This window comes from Argopecten irradians, chromosome 9 (assembly GCF_041381155.1).
Source record: "Argopecten irradians isolate NY chromosome 9, Ai_NY, whole genome shotgun sequence".
Classification (NCBI taxonomy): Eukaryota; Metazoa; Mollusca; class Bivalvia; order Pectinida; family Pectinidae; genus Argopecten; species Argopecten irradians.
In genome coordinates, this window is record NC_091142.1 from 958,570 (window position 1) to 984,568 (window position 25,999).

Consider the following 25,999-nt stretch of genomic DNA (forward strand, 5'->3'; position numbering starts at 1 on the left):
AGAACAAATAAAACAAGAGGCCCATGGGCCTTAACAGTCATCTGACTATTGGCACAACACAAAATAGACATTTAAAGATTTTAGCCATTTTGACCCCTGTGACCTTGAATGAAGGTCAAGGTCATTCATTTGAACAAATTTGGTAGCTCTTCATCCCAGCATGCTACAGGCCAAATATCAGTACCCTGGGCGTTCTATTTATTGAGAAGAAATTTCTTGAATGAAAAGTTTACGCACGGCGACGGACGGTGCATGATGACAATAGGTCATCCCGACAGATGACCTAAAAATTAAAGGACAATGGGGTCAAAAACGATCCGTAAAAGTTTTCTTACAATGTGACCTGTCAATTTCAAATTCCCAAATGGCGCCTATGGTGACCGACAGCGCAAGCCCTGGTAAATGATACCTGTTGTGACATGGTAGGGTAGAGGTAAATGTTACCTGTTGTGACATGGTAGAGGTAAATGTTACCTGTTGTGACATGGTAGGGGTAAAAGTCTGTTGTGACATGGTAGAGGTAAATGTTACCTGTTGTGACATGGTAGGGGTAAATGTTACCTGTTGTGACATGGTAGGGGTAAATGTTACCTGTTGTGACATGGTAGGGTAGGGGTAAATGTTACCTGTTGTGACATGGTAGAGGTAAATGTTACTTGTTGTGACATGGTAGAGGTAAATGTTACCTGTTGTGACATGGTAGAGGTATATGTCACCTGTTGTGACATGGTAGGGATAAATGTTACCTGTTGTGACATGGTAGAGGTAAATGTTACCTGTTGTGACATGGTAGAGGTATATGTCACCTGTTGTGACATGGTAGAGGTAAATGTTACCTGTTGTGACATGGTAGAGGTAAATGTTACCTGTTGTGACATGGTAGGGTAGAGGTAAATGTTACCTGTTGTGACATGGTAGAGGTAAATGTTACCTGTTGTGACATGGTAGGGGTAAATGTTACCTGTTGTGACATGGTAGGGGTAAATGTTACCTGTTGTGACATGGTAGAGGTAAATGTTACCTGTTTTGACATGGTAGAGGTAAATGTTACCTGTTGTGACATGGTAGGGGTAAATGTTACCTGTTGTGACATGGTAGGGGTAAATGTTACCTGTTTTGACATGGTAGAGGTAAACGTTACCTGTTGTGACATGGTAGGGGTAGTAAAAGCCTGTTTATATATCCATTCTGCTTCTTCATCTAATTCTCCCTCCTCAAGCGGACGAACAGGTATCTGTCTTAATTGAAAACGCTCTGGCATATCTTTTGTTCGAATTTCCTGATCCTTGTCTGTGAAAAATCCGCGCTCCAATTCTGTTGGCTCATAAACCTGTCAATTGACAAAACTAAGTATGATTTGAGCATTCCAAATCAGCATTTATGTAGGATTGTTTTCATGTGAGTCCTAGAAACAAAATACAAAGACCTGAGGCATCAATTACTTAGGTCACGCTTAGTTGGCTTTTTGAATCCCTACTGTTTACCGTGTTCTCAGTCAGCTGACTCACCAGTCGTTACTGCCATTGAAATCGCGTTTTAATTGTGTCAAATATAGTAGGGCTGAAACGATTAGTAATTTTTGTATTCGATTATTCGGTCGCATGTAATCGATTAATCGTTTGAATTGAAGGCAACTATATTGTTTCACTACTGACTACTGAAAACGTCCGCCATGTTTTGTTATCAACTAATACTAACACCTACTGTACAATAGGACAGAGGACATGCCTTATATAATATAAGCCTACCAACAAATAAGAATAGATTTATTGACAAAACAAACGTATTTTATCCCAAATAAGCTCTGAATTCCATTCCTGTATCGTCTTCCATAACATCGTTTATATCAAGTCTGCTAACCCGCTGTTTTGCCGTGACCTTCACACATATGACTAATTAACCAAATCTGGATCGCCACGGAGCGACATGACCAAATTTTTGTCAATGAACTTTTTTATTTCCGTGATCAAAAAAATTAAATAAATCAACAACTTTTATCTTCAATTAGAATATGAACAAAAACATTCTTTTTATATGATAAACCCATGCATTAGTAAAATTTAAATGTTCAAGATTACTGCTCCTTCCGCTCCCGAGCGTCCCGGCGGCGATTAGGCCTCCGTGACGTAACAACATGGAGTCGATCGCTAGTGAAAATTGGCGAACAGCGTGTTGCAAGCTTTCTCATGACATCCACTTTTTCATCGATTAATGACTTTAACTTCCACAGAGACATAATTTAACAAGATTTTCTCACATCATATATGCTTTGTTGAGTTCAAAACATGTACATAAAGAGATGAAACTCCAGTCGGAATGGCTTACTCAGAAATCCATGATCTGTCAACGTGTTTAGTCAGCTTGCAATGCACTTGCTATGCATGTTACGATTAACGATTAATAAATCTTTAATCAATTATCAGCGATTAGCTTCATTAATCTAATCGCCTACGATTATTCGACTAATCGTTTCAGCCCTAAAATATAGCGCATATATTTCACCAACTACCAATAATTACTTTTTCCAATATGAATTGGAGCATTGAGAACAATAAGAAATTAACCAAATAGTGAAAAACTTACGTCATAGATGCCCTTCTTTTTCCCCTTCTTTCGTCCAACCTTTTTCGTCCTTGGTCGAGCAACTCCGTCTTCATCTTCTTCCATGTACTGTAAGAAATCCAATTAAGTTTTCACAAGGAAATGTAAGAGAACTAAATATTTTCTGACAAATTGTTTGTCGAAACTTCGTCAAAAAAATCAAATATGACTAATGCGATAAGTCTGTTGACTGTTTTGTAACTATGAAGGGAAGCATACAATTAAAAGTTTAGGTATAACAGAGTTTTACTGGCCAAAACAACAAGTCTGCCTGAGATGAAAATGACCTACCTCATCATCTTCAAACTCCTCTTCTTCTTCGTCTTCTCCCTCTGCATAATCGTCAAACTCCTCAAAATCAAAGTCTACTCCAAAAATATCCTGTGCTTCTTGTAGAGCACTGTGTCCATAGTAAATAGAACATAGATAGTGAAAATTACCTCGTAACAGTAATTAGATGGAATAAGGATCTAATTACAACTAAGTACTTTAATACTTGAAATGAGACATACATATGCATGATCGATAAAAGATTCATTTAGGAATTGATCATTTAAGATATAAGATTTTAGCATCAGATAGAAAATACCTGCATCAAAAATATGTCTGTAATAAAATCAAATTAAAGGTCATAAAAATTCAAATTTAACCTTTATTTATTTATCACACCCTCTCCCCTCCCAAACACACACCCCACTTGAAATATGACACTGGACTGAAGTTTAACACATTATGGCATAAAATGATTCTGATAAACGTTAATATCAAAGAATTTGTTACAAAAATTAATACTGTTGAACTGGTATGTAATATACTTGATATACATACGCGTCTGAGTGGATGATGTGACGTTTCTTCTTGGCTTTTTTAACTGGTTCCCCATCCTCATTGACAATGAAATTATCCATGTCTGTTTCAGATGAACAAATTATCAGAAAAAATATAAACGATATAAAACCTCATTTTCAAGAATTACACAAGCTGTTGCAAAGTTTTTAAAAAAAAAAATGTTGCAAAAATTCTACTTTTATAATTCATTATCAAGGTACAGAAAAGTCATATGCATGATTAATTTAACAGATTAATGTACCATGAGTACAGCAAGATTTAAAATATGGCAGACTCTTTTCGTCCTCAACTTATATTTTGGTTTTATTTAATAAGCGCCCTCTTTGTTACAATTATTTAAGCTCCCTGGGCGTTAATTACGGCGAATACATTATTAAGAATAGTAAATAGTCAATTTGTGTAAATCTGTATAAAACTACTTATTTTAATTCTATGAGGTATTTGTATATTTCAGGACGCTGTTTGGCCTTTATTAAAGAGCTCTAGTGTTCTGTTACCTAAACAAAAGAAATTTTGGAAGTCCCTAATTATACTCTGAGGATTATTACCGTCTTCATCTTCAGACTCCTCCAGATCCTGGTACTCAGTTGTTTCTGGTCGTTCAGGCACGTCCTCCATTTCCTCACCATCCTCGCCTTCACCATGCTCAAACAGTTCTTCTGCAATAGCATCACGATCTTTTTCTTCTTCTTTATCACTTTCCTCATCATCAGACATCATACGGATTCGCTTCAGTTTCTTGGTCTGTAACAAAACAAAAAGAAATTTTGATACATTCTATCATATGTTATGAATTATGAATCAATGAAGATTTGAACTAGAATTATGTCAGTATGACATGAAAACCCGCTGCAAAAACAAATTTTGATTGCTTCATTTTAAAACCAATCTATCCTACAGATCCGATGTTACCTATAAACCATGTGTGTTGAATACCCCGATGTTACCTATAAACCATGTGTGTTGTTTACCCCGATGTTACCTATAAACCATGTGTGTTGAATACCCCGATGTTACCTATAAACCATGTGTGTTGAATACCCCGATGTTACCTACAAACCATGTGTGATGAATACCCCGATGTTACCTACAAACCATGTGTGTTGAATACCCCGATGTTACCTATAAACCATGTGTGTTGAATACCCCGATGTTACCTATAAACCATGTGTGTTGAATACCCCGATGTTACCTATAAACCATGTGTGTTGAATACCCCGATGTTACCTATAAACCATGTGTGTTGAATACCCCGATGTTACCTATAAACCATGTGTGTTGAATACCCCGATGTTACCTATAAACCATGTGTGTTAAATACCCCGATGTTACCTATAAACCATGTGTGTTGAATACCCCGATGTTACCTATAAACCTCGTGTGTTGAATACCCCGATGTTACCTATAAACCATGTGTGTTGAATACCCTGATGTTACCTATAAACCATGTGTGTTGAATACCCCGATGTTACCTATAAACCATGTGTGTTGAATACCCCGCTAAAGCATGTGCCTTATTTTCAGAAAGTGTACTGTACAGCAAATCTACTGCCAGCGACCAAAACTAGGTCATCATCTGAAGCCATATACTGACTGGGAAACACGCTAATAATGCAGAAAAAATGCTGGAAAACCCCATTTCTATTTGTAAACTGCAAAAATATCAAGTACCCGTAATGATTATAAATACATGAAAGGTTGTTGACATAGCTATCGCTTGTTTATCTGGTGAACTGTCAAAATCGAAAGTCAGCAGATGTGCAAGCATCAACCTGAGATGGGTCCAACACCCACCTACCTTAATAAATCTGTTTGGCTAGCTGCTTTAAAAATTCATCTATATCCATTGTACATGTTAATTAGTTCCATAATGTGCTCAAGGCCGATTCCACCATTTTTCAAACGGCGCCCTTGGCAGCTGGATTGGGATTTTCATACTTTTAGGGGAATTCTTTCGACATCACCACATTTTCTTATTTAATTTAAATCTAACACTTTGCTAGACGCGATAGTACCATGACTTAAATTAGTTATTCATCCATATCTGACATAATCGTCATCATATTGTTCAATTTTCAGACTTCAATTTCACTTTGCACACCAACGGCCGGCGAACTGTTCATATTACTCAGTACAAAGTTGTGGGGAAATTTTGCAAAATCTTGTAGTGATATCATTATTTACATGACTCAAAGTAATTACTGTTTTATACTATTTCAAATAAACAGCCAATATAAAGTGATAAACAAAGTGACAGATGTGCCTTTAGACTGTCGCCTGTCTTATGCGCAGACTGCCAGATGATTGTTCAGTTGTTTCTAGGAAAAAACAATGTGTCTGTGTTGTTAACTAGTTCATTTATATTAACTTCATTGTATATCAATTCATCAAAGCGTTTTTTTTTATAAATCCCACTTGCCTTTTTTTATGTTTTCAACATGAATTATTTCATCTAAGCTTGTTTGATATTTTGATCACATAAGACGCTTGCATCCAAGCGCTACACATCATCTAAACGCTTGAAATGGCATGACTAAAATACAGAACCGAAATTTACGGATAATCTTACAACTTTTTTACGTAAAAGTCACAGCTCACAGGCAAGCTGTTGAGAATTTTAAGAACATTCAGGCAATTTTAAATCGGGCCGCTTGAAGGGAAATGGGGCCGTTTAGCGGCCTTAATATGATAGTAGAATCAGCTTTGGTGTTATCATAAGACTTCAGAATCAATTCAGGATTTTGATTTGATCCTCAGGATTTTTAAGCTACCGCCTCTTGAAATTTTGATACTACTGGATGCCCTGGTTTATCAACTGCTGTGATATTGCTTTCAACTATCTATTTTCAAGTGTACTGATTTCTCATTCAGTTCTTCCAAGCATAATACCTTTTTGATACGAATTCCCAAGTTTTCCTGGATAAGATCGAGATCATCATCGTCAAGCTGGTCATCAATTTCTGAATCATCTTCATGCTTTCTTTTGCCACTATCGCTTTCGTCTCCACTTTCATCTTCTTCTTCAATCTCATCATTGATCAGGTCTTTCATTTCCTCTCGTATTCTCTCCTCATCTGAAGTAAATGGTTTCTTAAATATGAATTACTTTGTTGATAATATAATAATGAATCAATCTGAGAAGAATAAACTCATGAAGTGAATAACATAAATATGGGCCAGAGGGTCCACATTTCTCACTTTGATATTTCAGTGCCTTCAAATACTCTCTTTCAATATAAGAACAGTTTACATAAAATTTGAATGCTAAAAAATATCCCCAAGTCAATTTATTGCTGTAATTTCTTAATGAAAACATCATTCTGTTCCCAAAACGAAGATCCGGATTTAGAATCCAAAATTCCAGACTATTGAGTATAAATAATGTTACTGAAATTTGTCCCTGACATTTCTGTTCATATTGTAAGTTTTCCAGACTATTGGAGCCTGGATTATCATGGAACCACTTTATATCTAATACTATAATTTCTAAAAATCTGAATTAAATTTAAGAAAATAAAATTTCATGGTTTTGAAATTTCAGGATTATGATATATATAATTCGTCCATTTCTGTTAAAAAAGTAGCTATATGCTATGTCAATTAGGTAAACCCATTTTTTCTTCTTTGATCTTACCATCTTCTTCCTCTTCTTCATCATCATCGTCATCTATTGTGATCTGCTTGCTCTTCTTCTTTTTCAATTTCTTTTCTTTCTTTCTCTTCTTTTTCTTTGGCTGTGCAATGTCTGAACCTGATCCTGATCCTGAGCCAGACCTTGACCTTGATCTAGCTGGTGAACCTGACCCAGACCGTGATCCAGACCTTGACCTTGATCCTGATCTTGAACGGGATCCTGACCTTGATCTTGAGCGTGACATTGATCTGGAACCTGACCTTGACCTGGAGCCAGATCTTGATCTTGAACCTGACCTTGATCTAGATCGGGACCTTGAGCCTGAACCTGAACGTGACCCTGATCCAGACCTGGAGCCTGATCTAGATCTGGACCGTGATCCAGATCGGGACCTTGACCCTGACCATGACCTTGATCGGGATCTGGACCGTGAGCCTGACCTTGACCTCACTGAAGTACCAGATACTGATCCTCCTCTTCTACTGGCATTTCCATCATCTGAGCTAACATCGGACACATCTGCTTCATCATTCAAAAAACCAGACATCTTGTATGGAAGATCTGAACAGGAAAAAAGCATAAATTTACATACAAAAGTTAGTACAATATCGGTATTATCTGATGAGTACAATTAACTTGTAAAATGTTCAGTTCAGTAGTAATAATAGAGTTTTGCAGTTAAGCCAATTGCAGGATGGAAAGAATGTATAAAACACTTACAGGGGTTTCATTATCTTTTGGGAGAGGCGGTACAATTTCAATTTCAGGGGGTACTTTTCTATACCATCTGTATATATGCTATCTAATGTAATTTAGCCCAAATCAGGTGGTACCACAGCTAGGTTTAACTGGCAAAATGTACCGGGTACTGCATTAGTGTTTCCCACAGCCCCGATTAGCATGGCGCCGCGCCGTGCCCTTTTTACCTGACGCCATGCCCCTATTACCTAACGCCTTGCCCCATTTGTCCCCAGTACACTTTTACTTCACTACCAAAATACCAGGCAATGACTTGATAGTTAAGTAAACAAAAGAGGTGTGACCACTCCCTGACCCCCTGACCAACACCCCAAGGGCCCTAATTAGCAGCCTTGGGCTATTTCCACCTTGGCTTGTGGTGTCACTTTCAGTTCTGTGTATTATGTAAGCTGAAGTCTGAGCAGCTGCATGTATGATCGGCAGCCTAGAAAACAATCAGCTGGCCTTTCAATAAGTTTTATGACTACAGATAGTGAGCATTACTTCAAAAAACAAATACTGCTTACAACTGCAAATTATTTACTCACGTTTTTAATGTTAAATAGGCCTATCTATATGTGATGGATGTCACAAGATTTTTGATCGTAATGGCCACCATTTTGGGTGTATTGTAAAAGTAGATCCGGAGGTATTGAATTTCAGGATTTTTACAAATATTCACGTTTTTAAAAATGAAAACGGTATTATTTTTTAAAAATTTCGATGTGAATTTATTTTTAGAAAAAATATATTAATAATAATAAAATTATTAATAGCAAAGTAATTAAAATAAATCAAATTAAAAAGAAATCAATTTTTTTCTCTATCAGATTAAACTAAAATATTTTGAATACTACATAATTATCTGTATTTTCTGAATTTAGTACTTGTAAATTGAGAACATTTTTTTAATTCATTATCCATTATTATGAAACATGTTATCTTATTCAATTTAATACAGTATTTTTGATATTTCAAAAAAGATATATATTAAAATAAAGGTAATACGATTGAAATAAAGTAATACATTTTGCATTTTTCCCATTCTTTTAATTAATATAAATGAAAGTTAGATCTTTCTTGTGAATCAATTATAGTCATGATCATATGATCGGCAGATAACAATTTCCAAAATCATTTTGTTCACTCAGAATAATTAAATAGATGTCCTGATATTACTTAGGAACTAAGAGAGTTTAAAGCATTTAAATGATATAAATTTTCATCAAGACAGTTGAACCAGAATTACATAAACAACAAGACAGTTTTAAAGATTTTCCCTTGTATTGGAAGTTGTCGATATAACCTTTGTGCCCCTCTGATGGTTATTTATCGCGGTCAAAGTGCCCTTTTCAAAACCCAGCACCATGCCCCTTTTTTTCCTGTGGGAAACACTATGCATGATATTGAAACCCCTGCACTAATAAACATTTTTTCAGCAGTAATTGTGTAACAATTAAACCCATTTCAATGTCATAGAAAATTTACAATCAACATGATGACTTCATCTTATGAAATGGTTCAACTTTTGTAAAAGTTTTGTATAATAAAATGAAGACATTCAAATGTTTCCTTCGAAACAGGCTTCAATTGACAGAAGTATCATAATAAAGTCTTTAGCATGGAAATCCAACCCTTCAGAAATAAGCTTTTCCATCATAAAGTGTTGACATTTGGTCTTCCATCTGAATAAACCATACACAATGGACAAATAGATGTCAGATATTGGTGATTACCGTAGGTTAATAAATCTGGAGAGGAGCTAGGCCTACAGTATACTAAAAGTTAAAAGTGACGAATGAACGAAATAATCTAGGCCTATATGCAGACAAATTTCAAATTTGAGGCACTATTTAAAAGGAACTGCGAAGGTTGGATACTACAAGGCTTTTGTGCTAAGATTCTTGATGTTCTATGTGAAGTTCAGAAAGCAATTTGTATCTTAACAACACTAGTTAAATGTAAAAGTTTAAAAAGACTTAAAAGTTGTTTTACGCATTTTCGTTATTTTAATCACATGTGTTCGAAATCAATAATAAAACAAACCGGTTTTTACTAACTCCTCAAAGTTTCTTTCGGTAAATGAAGATTCCCTCAACAGATATGAAGTAAGATTGCCTTGCCAATCCTTATTTTATTCAAACATTCTCAAATATATTTGTTTCGAGCTATATAACGTTCATTTGTAAATATTACCTCTCTGTCCATAAACAAGATGGCTGAAGTCGAGTCGGTGCTTTCTATCAGGAGTTTTGATTGGCTGAAATCATATTTCCGGGAAGGGAGAACACTCGAATTCGTGTAATGTGAAAGCCGAAGATAACGAAACACAAAATGCACCGATTTTTATTTAAAAGGAATTTGCTTCTTCCATTTCATTCAGGAACAAGGAATATACTGAGACATATCACTGCTTTTACGTCACTGAACACAACTACTAAAACAGTTGACAATCAAAAGAACAGCGAATCAAACTTATATGTTGTTCCATTTGCAAGGGCAAAAGTTGGGAATTTTTTTCAAGAGAAGCCATCACTCGGAAATCATTATAGAGAAGACCAAACTCTTCATTCCTATCTGAAACGACACATTCCCTCGGATGTAAGAACGTGAAACAGATCAACAATTTCTTTTGGCTGAAGAAAACATTTTTTTTTCTGCATTAATATAGGCCCACTACCTCTGAAGCAAAAATTGAGTTTTAAAACAATAATAACAGAGAAAGAATTATATAAGCCCATTCATACAGTAATTAGTGACGTCACAATGGCCAGTGGTCTGGTGGTCTAACTTTGGTGGTTTGGCTTTGTGTTACGTACTGTACAGAGTAAATTTTTAATTAATGATTTCTTCCTTATTTTCGGACCGATCCTTAAATGTCATATACCAAAATGGAGATTGGATTATTCCCTTTCAGATGATGTCTTCCAATTTTCGCCGACATTTCTGTGTCGGTAGTAATCAACTTACCTGTAATTTTCTCACTATATGTCTCTACTAAACCCAAGCCAATTTAGATCACCAGTGGGCGTGGCCTAATCTTTTGTTCTGACCAGTGTGACGTCAGCCTGAATGGCCTTATTGACGGCTTAACATTAAGGTTACAACATCAAACAAATGCAAGATTCCCCATGTAATTTATGTTAATAGTGAAGGTTTATGGCGCTGTTTTGCCATCTGGCACAGTGAAAGTCGACTAATATAATGTGCAAAATAATGATGAAGGCGGCGGGAAACATAAGACGTTATGAAAATTAAAATTTAATTTATTTAAATTAAATTGTTCAGAAGGTGATGATAAGTGTAGTATTAACGGTACTGGGATGCAACCAGTAGTCTTGCTTGTGTTATAATCTACTGTGCGACGAGATTTCTGAATGTCTGGAGCTGTTGACGAATACTTGATAGTGTTGCTTTGTTTTTAGGTCATCTGACCCGAAGGGTCAGGATGACCTATAGTCATCATGCACCGTCCATCGGCGTCCGCCGTCCGCCGAGCGCCGTGCGTAAACTTTCCATTCAAACGACTTCTTCTCAATAACCATAAGGCCTAAAGTACTCATATTTGGCCTGTAGCATGCTGGGATGAAGGGCTACCAAAGTTGTGAAAATTATTGACCTTGACCTACTTTCAAGGTCACAGGGGTCAAAAAGGCTGAAATCTTTGAACGACTTCTTCTCAATAACCATAAGGCCCAGAGTACTCATATTTGGCCTGTAGCATGCTGGGATGAAGGGCTACCAAAGTTGTGAAAATTTATGACCTTGACCTACTTTCAAGGTCACAGGGTTCAAATAGGCTGAAATCTTTGAACGACTTCTTCTCAAGAACTGTAAAGCTCAGAGTACTCATATTTTGCCTCTAGCATGCTGGGATGAAGGGCTTCAAAAGTTGTGAAAATTAATGACCTAGACCTACTTTCAAGGTCACAGGGGTCAAATAGGCTCAAATCTTTGAACAACTTCTTTTCAATAACCATAAGGCCCAGAGTACTCATATTTGGCCTGTAGCATGCTGGGATGAAGGGCTACCAAAGTTGTGAAAAATTATGACATTGACCTACTTTCAAGGTCACGGGGCTCAAATAGGCTGAAATCTTTGAACGACTTCTTCTCAAGAACTGTAAAGCTCAGAGTACTCATATTTGGCCTGTAGCATGCTGGGATGAAGGGCTACCAAAGTTGTGAAAATTAATGACCTAGACCTACTTTCAAGGTCACAGGGGTCAAATAGGCTCAAATCTTTGAACGACTTCTTCTCAATAGCCATAAGGCCCAGAGTACTCATATTTGGCCCGTAGCATGCTGGGATGAAGAGCTACAAAAGTTGTGAAAAGGAATGACCTTGACCTACTTTCAAGGTCACAGGGGTCAAAAAGGCTAAAATCTTTGAACGACTTCTTCTCAATAACCATAAGGCCCAGAGTACTCATATTTGGCCTGTAGCATGCTGGGATTAAGGACTACCAAAGTTGTGAAAATTTATGACCTTGACCAACTTTCAAGGTCACAGGGGTCAAATAGGCTCAAATCTTTGAACGACTTCTTCTCAATAGCCATAAGGCCCAGAGTACTCATATTTGGCCCGTAGCATGCTGGGATGAAGAGCTACAAAAGTTGTGAAAAGGAATGACCTTGACCTACTTTCAAGGTCACAGGGGTCAAAAAGGCTAAAATCTTTGAACGACTTCTTCTCAATAACCATAAGGCCCAGAGTACTCATATTTTGCCTGTAGCATGCTGGGATGTAGGGCTACCAAAGTTGTGAACATTATTGACCTTGACCTACTTTCAAGGTCACAGAGCTCAAATAGGCTGAAATCTTTGAACTACTTCTTCTCAATAACTGTAAGGCCCAGAGTACTCATATTTGGCCTGTGGCATGCTGGGATGAAGGGTTACCAAAGTTATTGAAATGAATGACCTTGACTTTCTTTCAAGGTCAGGTGTCAATTAGGCTTATATCTTGAATTTTGAACTTCTCAAATTCTGCCAGTGTGATTTAGCTGATACTTGCATATGAAATGATCCTTGTCATGGTCCTGACCAAGTGTTTTTATATTTTATGTTGATCTGAAATCCAAGATGGCCACCACTCCCGCCATCTTGAAAATATATTTTGAACTTATTCTTAAGTTCTTCCAGTGCGATTTTGCTGGAACTTGTCTGATTAATTTTAAGGATACTGACATTGTCCCAACAAAGTGTTGTTTGACGGGTTGACCCAAAAACCAAGATGGCCACCAAAGCTGCCATCTTGAAAACACATTTTGAACTTCTTCTAAAGTTTTACCCATGCAGTTTGACTGAAACTTGCATGAAATGATCCTTACATGGTCATGACCAAGTGTTTTTATTTTTTAACCATGACACCATATATCTAATTCCCTTTACATCTATTGCCAAGGTATATATATATATGTAGTCAGATGACCGTTAAGGCCCTTGGGCCTCTTGTTGTGGAAATAATGTGTTTCATGAGATACAAACAATTCATTTTTCCCAAATCATGACAACTGGTAGGTTCCAAGTAAGCTAATAACTTTTGCAACTATATGAAATTGTCAATCTCATTTTCCATTTCTATTTTAAAAATTCAAAGCCGTTTAGAAAAGGTAGAGTGGAACTTTGAAATTGGATTAAGATCTTTTATTTAAAGGGACAATTCAGTCTAAGAGAACATTAAATTTGTACATGTATCGGAAAAAACCAGTTCTAATGGAAATTAAATTAGTCAATTTTACTGTGATATGCCTGAAAAGCCCATGGTTGTGACATGTGTGTAGATGTTCAAACTTGCTCGCTGTCCTCCATTACACATTGTGGTTGAACTTCTTGTATGTCGAACCCTGTCCCTTGCTCGTAGAGAAATGCAACTTTTGTTTAGAACTGCTCAAATCGCTCTGACAGTAGTGTGTTTACCTTATTAGGTGAATTGTCTTGCCTAAAAATCATTTTATCACCTTCTCAGTGGTTATATGTAGTTTATATTTGTTTAACGTGCATTACTTTGGCTCGGGTATGGGTATAGCGTCCATATTGTACCTGCTTAAACATATTGATCTCGATTTGATATTTCAACGATATTAATTAAAATACTTAACAATGTCGTGGAATTTGTCAATGTTTTACGTTACATGTTTCATAAGAAATGTAGAATAATACATTGATGCTATATTTTGCTTCTTGGTTATGTAAAAGAATTAGCCTGAGTGAAATGTCCCTTTAATATTAATGATAATAATTAATAAGAAAAAGTGAAATAAATAAATAAACAAACAAAAAATAAATAAGAAATTGGTCATTGCAATAAAATGGAAACTAAATTTATATTTTCATTTCAACAACTTTTACTACTGGGCTCACGCTACCCATTCGCATTTTTGGCGAGGATCACCTCGCCATTGTGATCGTGGTTGCAAAATTCTCTTTCAGTCAATTTCCTCAATATGATTGGCTTAGAACTTGCTCGCAGATACTAGCGCTCCTAACGGCAGTGTATTCAACAACTTTGATTTTACCGGGAATTTTAAATAGCAAATTTTGAATATGAAAGTTACTGAAATAAGCGTATCTGTAATGTTGAAATAGGAGAAGTAGATAACTGCTTTCATATCCTTACCATATACACTATCCAAATGATCTTAGGTTGGAAAATTTTCACTTGAATTGTTTACAATGTATCTAGACTTTCCGTCCCGAAAATGTTGTTAACAATGCATGAAGACGTTTCGTCCCGAAAATGCTTCGCTTCGCCCCACGCGTTTTGGCCCTACTAGTGACAATTATCCCGCAACGGAAAAAATGAAATCAATGTTTCACCTCAAACATCAAAATTTTTACAATAATGATTTTTGTAATTTGAATCATATTAGTTCGGGAGCAAATAAATCTCAGGACGAAATGGAGATTTGTTTATCACGGCTGCGTTATGCCACATGTACGTGTAAATCCACAATGGAAGAAAGACAACTCTAATAAAATTTAGGATAAACTTTGTAAACTGATCAAATAGCGCGTGAGAGACGATGAACATTTTCTAAATGTCCAAGCTGGCGTAATCTTCCAACTTACGGCAGTTAACAAGGTATGAATATTTACCACATCCATAACTATCGATAATTATATATATATACATATTAAAGCACGTATAGAGGTTGTCACTAAAAACATTTTAGCCACTTTCATCACATGTAGGCCTACAGGAGCTTGACGTTCTAATAATATATATAACGTATTCAGTAAACTACGTAATTAACGAAGTATTTTTGGTCCGAATGACAAAAATCATACATAAAATGTTCGTATAACTCGAAGTGAGATTTTTTTTGGACTACTTCATTTGTAGATCGATGAAAATGCCGATTTCTTTTTCATGATTCTTCCGTAGAACGGCACTTAAAAAGCTGTTTCAATCTACAACAAACGTGGAGAAAACGGTTAAATGTTTAGCAATTATCCTGAGTTATATTTTATCAACAATCATCAAAGATTAGTAATTAAAACTTACATAAACATACTCCCGATTCTCACTTGCATTGTGTGATCACTCGAGCGGAACTAATCTCTACCACCTGGCACAGTCTTACAAAGGGGTGTTCTCTTAACGCCAACATATTTATCAACAACAGGTAGGTGTTGTTTTAGGAAACAATAGGAAGGCAATTATATACTGTTTCATATAAGCTGTCTTTATTTTCACCTGTAAAGTCACTTGAGATTTACCTGTATTTCAATCAGTATCATAGGTAACATTGGTGGGTTTTGGATAAAAATTCCTTCAATATATTCCGTATTATATACAACGTAAATTATTAATCAAAGATAATCAGTGAATTAATATGGAGCTACATGTGGATTATTAAGAACGATGCATTTTGAGTTCCAGGTGAAATATTTTTTTACAAATCATATCTCAATTTTATCAGAAAAACAGGTTTCTTGATCAGTGTATATTCTAATGTAACAGTATTCTGTTTTGACATAGGAGTTCCAGTAGGGCTACATTCTTAGCCAACTTTCATTTCTTGTGACCGTGCATAGTTGCGCATGATTTCTCTTATCGCATAGACGTACACCGTGAAGTATTTGGTTAGAAAATGAGTGGAGAAAAACAATATCACAAAAGTTTAAATTAATATTGTCGGAAATTTTGACCTGTTGATTATAGTTTAAGTTGGTAATCTATTGAAGCCGACACAAACACACATTATGATGTTTTATAAACATTGGTAATAATATATCATTGGGGTTTAATGCTCTATATGTATTTTTGATACAAAATATTTTTAGAAGTCACTTAATAATGTAAAAATACTAAATGAAATGAGATTGAAGACTGTTACTTAGGGTCTTAACCATATTCATTTTAATACACATTATAGATGTTAATGTTGCAATACTGGCAAAATTATTTCAAGTCCATATGTTGAAGGTCTTGTAATTCTCAAAATGTTGCAAACTTTTAGTGCTCAGAATACCAAATTAACAGTTTTCTATTTTTTCTGTTTAAAGATTATAGTACATATACCAATTTGTATCTAGTAACAATGTTTGACCGAAATTCAACCATAGGAAAGAAATTTATATGTTATTTCTAACATTCACAAAAATATATATAATTTTACTGCGCTGTTAACGGACAACAGTTTAATAATTGGGTGCTCTTTTGCTATAATGATATACAAATGTACATGTACATTTACATTATAATGTAACATCACGCTGATCTAGAAATACCACCTTAGGATAAGAAAGCAGGAAAATTATATAATTATGATAAATGATGCATCCTAATGCAACTTTCAAAATATATTGTATGTTCTGTTAACTTAAAAAGGTCAGTCAAGTACAAGTAAAATTTGGAAATCATATTTGACATAAATTCACTTACTCTTTGGTAGGTTATTAACGCAGATGTTACATGTACATGTACTATATATGTATATAAGGTCACTTAACAGACATATATGGAAGACCTTGTGGAAATATATCACTTTTCAACAGGCAAAAGGCTTATATTATTTCAAACTTTTAATCAAATTAGTGTTACACTAAGTTGAAACTGGATAATTCCTTTTTGGATTTTTTCTTTGATATCACTGAATGGTAAAGTTACTTCCATGTGAAATAAGTTTCAAAGAATTTTGCTTGATTTTAGTATCAATCTATTGAAAATCTAATGAGATTTATACCAGAGATTTTAGATATATCAAGGAAATCTTTAAAATTCTTGAAATAAAATCATTGTGAATTTAATTTAATTTTATTCATAGATTCTATTGTCATATTTTCATAGATATTAACAGAAACATATATTATGTATATATGTATCTGATGTTAAAGATGCTCCACCGCCAACAGAGCATAAATCATATTCATCACTTGAACAATAATTGGTGTTTAATCGTGTATATATATGCCTAATTCACACAAAAAATAACATAAATTTTTTTTTTGCCTTCAGTGCATGCCCAATCATTATTTCATTCTATATAAGATATAGTGCCACGGAATTTTTTCGGGATGCAATTAATTATTTTTCATATTTTTAACTTGAAGTAAAATTAGAAGCTCAAACTTTTCAATGGTGGTAATGGTGTAAAGTAAGTAACTTTTGTGACTGAAGAAAAATATTAAATCGTCTGCTCCTGTTTTGGATAGTGAAAAAATACCATTTGTCAGCGGTGGAGCATCTTTAAATATGAACACTTATTGAAATGAAAATTAATCAATATACACTTAGATAAGTATCAACACAGGTAACTTTTACAGGTAAATTTACCTGTGGCATTGGGTCTGCCTTTAGGAAAAAGACTATAACCACTGTCACAACAAACTACCCTACAGCTAAATCCAAAATGTTGGCGTTCAGAGATACACCCCTTACAAATGCAATCACACAAAAGCCTACACGATCACTGTTTTTAGTGCGATTACATCTTTGAGTATGAACAATACTAGTTCTTTGAACTTTTTACTCGGCAAAATAAACTTATCACCGTGCCCATGCACACATGCATATGCATATACTTATACTTCTGTGTGCACATTATCAGATACATTATATGACAACTGCTGTATTACAATCAATTTATGAAGGACAAAACTCCAAAGAACAGGAGGACTAAATAACAACAGAAAATAAATTTCAATAATATTTACTCTAAACTGGTATTGTTATTTATAAAAAAAAATGTTTAATTATATGATATTAGCCTTTTCGGTAATTACTCTGTTAATACATTTATTGTTTTCTTATGTTTTACAGAATGTCTACATGCAAGTATCATTTCAATTGGAACCAGTCCAGGAGAAAAAATGTGTGAACAAAATGAAATAAATCATTTTCAACTGTGGTAGCTTAATACTGTAATAGTTTTTGATATGAAAATAATTACTATCATCATATTCAAATTCCATATATATAATACATTTAATGTTGTAAACATTTTTTATCCAAATAATTACCATCATCATCTTCATTCCATATATACAATACACATTAGTGTTGTGATTTGTGAATTTTACTTTAATATGCATATACTTGGTATTTGTTTATTTTTATGACATCTACATGCTTGAAATAAAAAGAATAAATAAAACATTAAATTTATAACACAATATGACATTAGTTGTTAATATTTTTAGAAAACATATTAAGATTATTGTTAATAATACACTAATCATCATCTTCGGCATACTTTATTCAAAATAAATTAGATATTAATTTGCATAACACAGGTTGTCTTATGTTTTCCCTCCTTGACTATCAATCTTCTCTGATCACTCTGAAAATGGTGATTTTACCTTTTTCGGTCGCCACATGAACTGCCTTAAATCAATTATATCCAATGCAATGAGACAACTGCATTTATTATAACGCTGTAAGGCAATTCTGCAAGATCAGCTTACATTTTTAATTTACATTGAACATATACATGCACAGTATGGTACCTTATTTATATCTCCTTTCCTATTTTCAATATACCTTGATGACTTGGAATCTTATCTGGCGGAAAAAGAATGTTAATTGTCTGACAACTATTGACAAATTATTTACAGATAATATTGAAATGTATCCCAAACTTTTATCATTTTATATGGCGATGACACTGTTCTACAACAAATGTTAAACGGATTTGAATAATATTGCATTACATTATTGCATTACATGGAAATTATAATCTAATATATCAGAAAGATAAAAGTTGAAATATTCTCAAAACGTAAATTGGCCCAACAACACCAGTTTACGTTATGGGATATAGAATTATTTTGATAAGAAGGGTATACATATCTATGTATATTTTTTAACATTAATGGTAGCGTTTTTAAAGAAAAGGAAAAAACTGCTGAACAAACAATTAAATCAGTGTCTACTATTTTTAAGAAACAAAGGAATGTATCCCTTCCTGTTGATTTTAAACTGAAAATATTTTAGTCACTTGTAATGCCAGTTTTATTATACTCATCAGAAGTATGGGGATTTGAAAATACAAATATTGTAGAAAAAATCATTTGTAATTTCCTCAAGTTAAAAAAGTGTATAAAACAATTCATGGTTTATGGCGAGCTAACAAGATACCCAATTGATATTGGAATAAAATGTAGAATGATTACTTTTTGGCATAATGTATACTTAACATGAAAATAGACCAGACGTTTTTAGCTCGCCTATTCGAAGAATAGGGGGAGCTAATGTTGTCACCCCGGCGTCGGCGTCGGCGTCAGCGTTGGCGTCCCATTTCACGTTAAAGTTTTTGAGCAAGCTTCTGTTTCGTCAATTGTTTAAGCTTAAGTCATCATAAATGTTTCTGATTTTATTTTCCTAATGTGTATGGATGCTGAACGTGATAATACAACCAATTTTGGGCCCTTTAGGTTTTTTTTGAGTCTGTTAATTTGTCATATTTCACGTTAAAGTATTTGAGCAAGTTTCTATTTTGTCTATTGTTTAAGCTTAAGTCATCATAAATGTTTATGATTTTATTTTCCTAATGTGTATGGATGCTGAACGTGATAATGCAACCAATTTGGGGCCCTTTAGGGTTTTTTAGTCTGTTAATTTGTCATATTTCGATGTTTAAATAGTAAATACTTGAACAACAACTTCTTCTGAATAGGCGAGCTTTGCTGTTCTCCGACAGCTCTTGTTTAAATGGCTGTAAGATGTTTAAGATATTTTATCAGATCTAGTTTAAATCATGTTTGGATATATCAATCAACTTGCTGTTTTACAAAAGACTAATTACAAAAACTTGTTAAAAATAGACCAATTGACCAGTAGACCAGAAATGGTATGACTATATTGATAAGTCTTCTTGAGGACTGACATATTCTATATTTAAGACATTTTGGCATAGAAAAATATGCCTCTTGTCTGTCTCTGCTGCAAAACAATACTTGTTAACTGATACTTTGGTCCCAGGAACTTAATGAGAATAGCAATTCAGAATGGATATTTTGATTGACATCAAATTAACAAGGAAAAGGTTAAAGATGCTATAAAGTCATTTGGCATATAACACCATAGGAAATATTAGAATGGGCTCCTAAGAGTTTAGTATATGTTTCTTATTTAACACCTTTGTGTCCAAGGAATCCTCAAAAATCCAAACTGGAAGGAACACTAGCAAACTTTATTTCTTATTGTCCAAAAAAATGTTGACTTTAGAAATATATCCTCCAATCATTGAGACCGAGCCATTTAGTACTTTCAGTACTTTGATTGTTATTAATGAATCTATCTGGCTAATTGTGAAAATAAATTCATCCTAATTCGCAAAAAAAGCGAAAGTTTTTCTTCATTCGCCCAATATCCAATCACGCTTACAAATTGAGCTCCAACATCGGTGACATTTTTATGCATAACTTAATTTCAATCCACTTCCCCTCCGGTTGCTTATCAACTTTTTTTCCTTACATGCTTTCGCTGTATACCCTCTTTAGCTTACCTGGTCCGAAGGACCGAGGTGAGCTTATGTGATACCACGGCGTCCGGCGTCTGTCGTCCGTCAACAATTGACTTCTTCTCCATGACCTCTGGTTGGATTTCAACAAAATTTGACTGGTAGCATCCTTATGGGCTACTAACTGAAAATTTCACAAATGATGGGGCTGACCCCCAGGTACCAGAGGGGCTAATAACTATCCAGAATTCTATTAGAAACATTTATGGATCTCATCGTAATTGTTATTAAGTTTAGATGGAATAAATTTAGATTTGTTGAGTTAATGTTGATAATCAATGTTAGATTTTGTCAACCCAGGTTTCATGGAAAACATTTTTAACACAAAGGCATGTATATGCCTTGTGTTTATACAAGCACGTATGGCTGACCTACATTTGTACTCATTTAAATGCGGTTGACCTCTCATTTAAATGCGATTTTTTCTTTATCTTCCTCTTATTCATATCTACCTTCCATAACACATCTTTGAATTAACAAATATCTATAATGATGATTTAATTTGGGAATAAGATACCAAGGACTCATAAAAAAGTACGATAAACTCGCTATTTACGTAAAATGGTCAAGACAATTTGCATAAATTATGATGACCGATGACCTTATTTCCGCCCGTAATTTGCATATGTGTATGTATCTGCGCAACTTCCGGTTGAAAGAAGGTCACACTAAAGACCAACCTGAACGACATCGGGCATTACACATAATTGATTAATCTCCCCTCGGTAGCTCCGGTTGACTAATGACAGGATTTTGTCGATATTATTACTTGTAAATATGAGAGAAGGTTCAGCAATTATATATAAAACAATTGATATTAATAAACAATCATGAACGGCCATGAGCGAGGTCTTTGTAACACGAGTGTAAAACTAGGAAACTTATGAAGTGAAATCGTTTGATAGCTTGGACATACTCGTAGGGCCTACCACAATAAATACCGTACAGTAGACCTATGTTGTACCGATATTATTTAAGCAATGATATAATGAAAATCCTCATCAGACATATGCCAAATGAAGTGGAAGTTCTCTGTAATCTTTTAGAATCTCGATAGTTATACAGTTTTCATGACATGCCGGAAAATGTTCTTGATACAAATAGACAAAGTTGTCGTACATGTGATGGCGATCTAATATTATTTATATTGCGTGAAGCATTATCCAAATAAAACAACATATTGCCTGTTAACTGTTTACTAAATAGAGTATTAACAAAAAAACTTGACGGAAGCGACAGTTCTTTATTTAGAGAGTGTGTCTACGGCATTCTTTTGTGACACATTTGATTACTAGCTGTGTATCGTAGCGAATGAAGATAGGCTCTGCAAAATAACATTAAATCATATTCGATTAACAGGACAAGTGTAGAATAAATAGTTTTATAAGATTTCTGTAGTTAATGTAATTTGAGCAATAAAAAAGAAATTTTTGATCAGATAGTTACATAAAAAGGATAGATCTGGGATCAGTAAATTTATCATTATCAAGTAAATTTCATAGATGTCTCAATATGATTAATTGCTCCATGTAAAAAGTAGAATTAAACAGAAAATAAATCAATTTAATTTTCAAATAATTAACAGATAACCAAAATATTACCCTTACCGTATTCGACCCAATAAGCGCCCAGGGCTTTTAAAAATTGAAAAAAATGCAAAGGTGAAATTATTACAGTTTTGTGTAGTTTTTGGTCTTTATTTATGTCTGGGCAATCGAAATTGAGTCCTCAAAAATGGGGAGGGGCGCTTATAGGAGATTTCAGAAAAAGATGGCGATGACGTCACACAAAGGTACATCCGGGCGCTCAAAGGTACAACTCCGAATATCTTTACACATTAACATGGTGGGAACACAGCTGCTTCGATGTTTGTTTACATTTTATTGTAATAAATAGTATGGCAATCCGAGAATTGTTGCTTTATCTTAATTTCAAAAAGTGTAGATAAAAATATGTAACAATAATATATACCGGTAGATATAATCATATGGTATTCATATATTTTACGATGTTTATACTCCATTTTCGATCGCCACGAGAAAAAACATGGTCGCCATTATGTATAAACATTGACAGAATATTGCAAATATCAGCTTGAAATTACAAATTAAAGTTCCGCAAATATCATACTGAAATTTTAATAAGTGATTACTGTTTTCTTAGTCTCACTTGGTAAAACACCTTACGATGTGTGATTATGACCAAATTAAAGTTTGCTTTCGTAGATTACCCCAAGCGCACGGCAGCCATTACGTACAGTACTGCCGAGACCTTTTTCAGAGTCACAAAATTACGTATTCTGGATAATTTTTAGCTCACCTGGCCCGATGGGCCGGTGAGCTTATGTCATGGCGCGGCGTCCGTCGTCCGTCGTCCGTCGTCCGTCCGTCGTCCGTCCGTCAACATTTCCTTTAAATCGCTACTAGTCATAGAGTTCTGCATGGATTGTAACCAAATTTGGCCACAAACATCCTTGGGGGAAGGGGAACAGAACTTGTATAAAGTTTGGCTCTGACCCCCCGGGTGCAGGAGGGGCGGGGCCCAATAGGGGAAATAGAGGTAAATCCTATAAATCGCTACTTGTCCTAGAGTTCTGCATGGATTGTAACCAAATTTGGCCACAAACATCCTTGGGGGTAGGGGAAAAGAACTTGTATAAAGTTTGGCTCTGACCCCCCGTGGGCAGGAGGGGCGGGGGCCCAATAGGGGAAATAGAGGTAAATCCTATAAACCGCTACTTGTTCTAGAGTTCTGCATGGATTGTGATTAAGATTTGGCCACAAACATCTTTGGGAGAAGGGGAACAGAACTTGTATAAAGTTAGGCTCTAACCCCCGGGGGCATGAGGGCCGGGCCCAATAGGGGAAATAGAGGTAAATCCTATAAATCGCTACTTGTCCTAGAGTTTTGCATGGACTGTAACCAAATTTGGCCACAAACATCCTTGGGGAAGGGGAACAGAACTTGTATAAAGTTTGGCTCTGACCCCCCGGGGGCAGGAGGGGCGGGGGCCCAATAGGGGAAATAGAGGTAAATCCTATAAATCGCTACTTGTCCTAGAGTTCTGCATGGATTGTGACCAAATTTGGCCACAAACATCCTTGGGGAAAGGGGAACAGAACTTCTATAAATGTTGGCTCTGACCCCCCGGGGGCAGGAGGGGTGGGGCCCAATAGGGGAAATAGAGGTAAATCCTATAAATCGCTACTTGTCCTAGAGTTCTGCATGGATTGTGACCAAATTTGGCCACAAACATCCTTGGGGAAAGGGGAACAGAACTTCTATAAATGTTGGCTCTGACCCCCCGGGGGCAGGAGGGGTGGGGCCCAATAGGGGAAATAGAGGTAAATCCTATAAATCGCTACTTGTCCTAGAGTTCTGCATGGATTGTGACCAAATTTGGCCACAAACATCCTTGGGGGAAGGGGAACAGAACTTCTATAAATGTTGGCTCTGACCCCCCGGGGGCAGGAGGGGTGGGGCCCAATAGGGGAAATAGAGGTAAATCCTATAAATCGCTACTTGTCCTAGAGTTCTGCATGGATTGTAACCAAATTTGGCCACAAACATCCTTGGGGGAAGGGGAACAGAACTTGTATAAAGTTTGGCTCTGACCCCCCGGGAGCAGGAGGGGCGGGGCCCAATAGGGGAAATAGAGGTAAATCCTATAAATCGCTACTTGTCCTAGAGTTCTGCATGGATTGTAACCAAATTTGGCCACAAACATCCTTGGGGGAAGGGGAACAGAACTTGTATAATGTTTGGCTCTGACCCCCTGGGGGCAGGAGGGGCGGGGCCCAATAGGGGAAATAGAGGTAAATCCTATAAATCGCTACTTGTCCTAGAGTTCTGCATGGATTGTAACCAAATTTGGCCACAAACATCCTTGGGGGAAGGGGAACAGAACTTGTATAAAGTTTGGCTCTGACCCCCCCCCCCCCTCGGGGGCAGGAGGGGCGGGGCCCAATAGGGGAAATAGAGGTAAATCCTATAAATCGCTACTTGTCCTAGAGTTCTGCATGGATTGTGACCAAATTTGGCCACAAACATCCATGGGGGAAGGGGAACAGAACTTCTATAAATGTTGGCTCTGACCCCCCGGGGATAGGATGGGTAGGGCCCAGTAGGTGAATTAGAGGTAAATATTCGAATTCCTTCAGAAAAGAAACAATGAACCTTTATTTAGAACATTACTTGGCATTACAAACCAGGTGAGCGATACAGGCCCTCTGGGCCTCTTGTTTCATCAGAAATTTTGTAATTTAGTTTATGACATACAAATGAGTCAGTTTATAGTTACTTTTTATCATATTTTTAAACAAAACTTTGAGTATTTGAGGATTTTCGAAGCCGTGCGTAATGTGTCCTGGTTGGCATTTACAGTATTACAATCTGTATTCATTAATCTAAAAGTAGTCTATCTAACATGTATTCAAATTATTTAAAAATAATATCACTTCAATTTGAGACTTCATTTAGCAGCCCATGAAATAAAAGCGACTGAAATTAAAAAATAAACTTTACAGCATTAAAACTGAACAATTTCACCATTTTTAGGTCACCTGAGACCTATTCTAATCGCCTTTTGTCCGTCGTCGTCCGTCGTATGTCCGTAAACAATTTACATTTTCGACTTCTTCTCCAAACTTGCTGAAGCAATTTCAATGAAATTTTGCACAAACCTTCTAAGGCATAAGGCCAATCAAAATCGTGAATTATATGGTCCCCACCCCCCAGGGGGCTGTGGGAGAGGCCAAAAGGGGTAAAATTGAGTAAAATTTCAAAAATCTTCTTCTCTACTCGCAGATGTGGTAGGATCAAATACTCTTCATAGATAGAAAGATCTTAAGGTCCTTTACAAAAGTTGTGAAATCACGTTTCCCCCTGGGGAGGGAGTCAAGTTTACTGTAGTTTTTATAGGGAAAACACATTTATAAGCATTTTTTGCTCAATTTTCATTGGAAATGAGTCAAACTTGGTTAGAATTATTAGCCTGAGATAGAATTTTAACATTATATCCATATTGGTCCAGGCCGACACCCTGGGGGCAGAGGGGCGGGGCCAAAAAAGGTCAAATAGGCTAAAACTTCAAAATATTCTTCTAAAATTCTGGATATGGTAGAATCAAATACTTTTCATAAATAGAAAGGTCTTAAGGTCCTTTATAAAAATTGTGAATTATATGACCCTGGGGTCTCATGTTTCC

At 35.7% G+C, this 25,999-nt stretch overlaps 3 protein-coding genes across 6 annotated transcripts in view; 1 reads left to right on the plus strand and 2 right to left on the minus strand.

Annotated features, from left to right (window-relative positions):
- LOC138331038 (transcription elongation factor SPT6-like) overlaps nt 1–10,141 on the minus strand; it is a 54,485-nt gene extending 44,344 nt beyond the window's left edge. The window contains exons 1-8 of the mRNA XM_069278493.1: nt 10,019–10,141; nt 7,085–7,645; nt 6,340–6,524; nt 3,999–4,194; nt 3,430–3,511; nt 2,893–3,001; nt 2,584–2,670; nt 1,142–1,330 (exon numbers count right to left, since the gene is read on the minus strand). Of these exons, the coding sequence (XP_069134594.1) occupies nt 1,142–1,330; nt 2,584–2,670; nt 2,893–3,001; nt 3,430–3,511; nt 3,999–4,194; nt 6,340–6,524; nt 7,085–7,631 (1,395 nt within the window). The 5' untranslated portion in view covers nt 7,632–7,645; nt 10,019–10,141. The remainder of the gene's footprint in view (nt 1–1,141; nt 1,331–2,583; nt 2,671–2,892; nt 3,002–3,429; nt 3,512–3,998; nt 4,195–6,339; nt 6,525–7,084; nt 7,646–10,018) is intronic.
- Nucleotides 1–25,999, minus strand: part of LOC138331040 (aspartate--tRNA ligase, mitochondrial-like) — a 669,399-nt gene that overhangs the window by 581,014 nt on the left and 62,386 nt on the right. The gene's annotated exons all lie outside the window — the stretch shown is intronic.
- The window catches only part of LOC138331003 (acyl-CoA dehydrogenase family member 11-like), a 36,232-nt gene continuing 20,354 nt past the window's right edge, over nt 10,122–25,999 (plus strand). Inside the window, exon 1 of the mRNA XM_069278463.1 lies at nt 10,122–10,423. Within this exon, the coding sequence (XP_069134564.1) occupies nt 10,157–10,423 (267 nt within the window). The 5' untranslated portion in view covers nt 10,122–10,156. The remainder of the gene's footprint in view (nt 10,424–25,999) is intronic.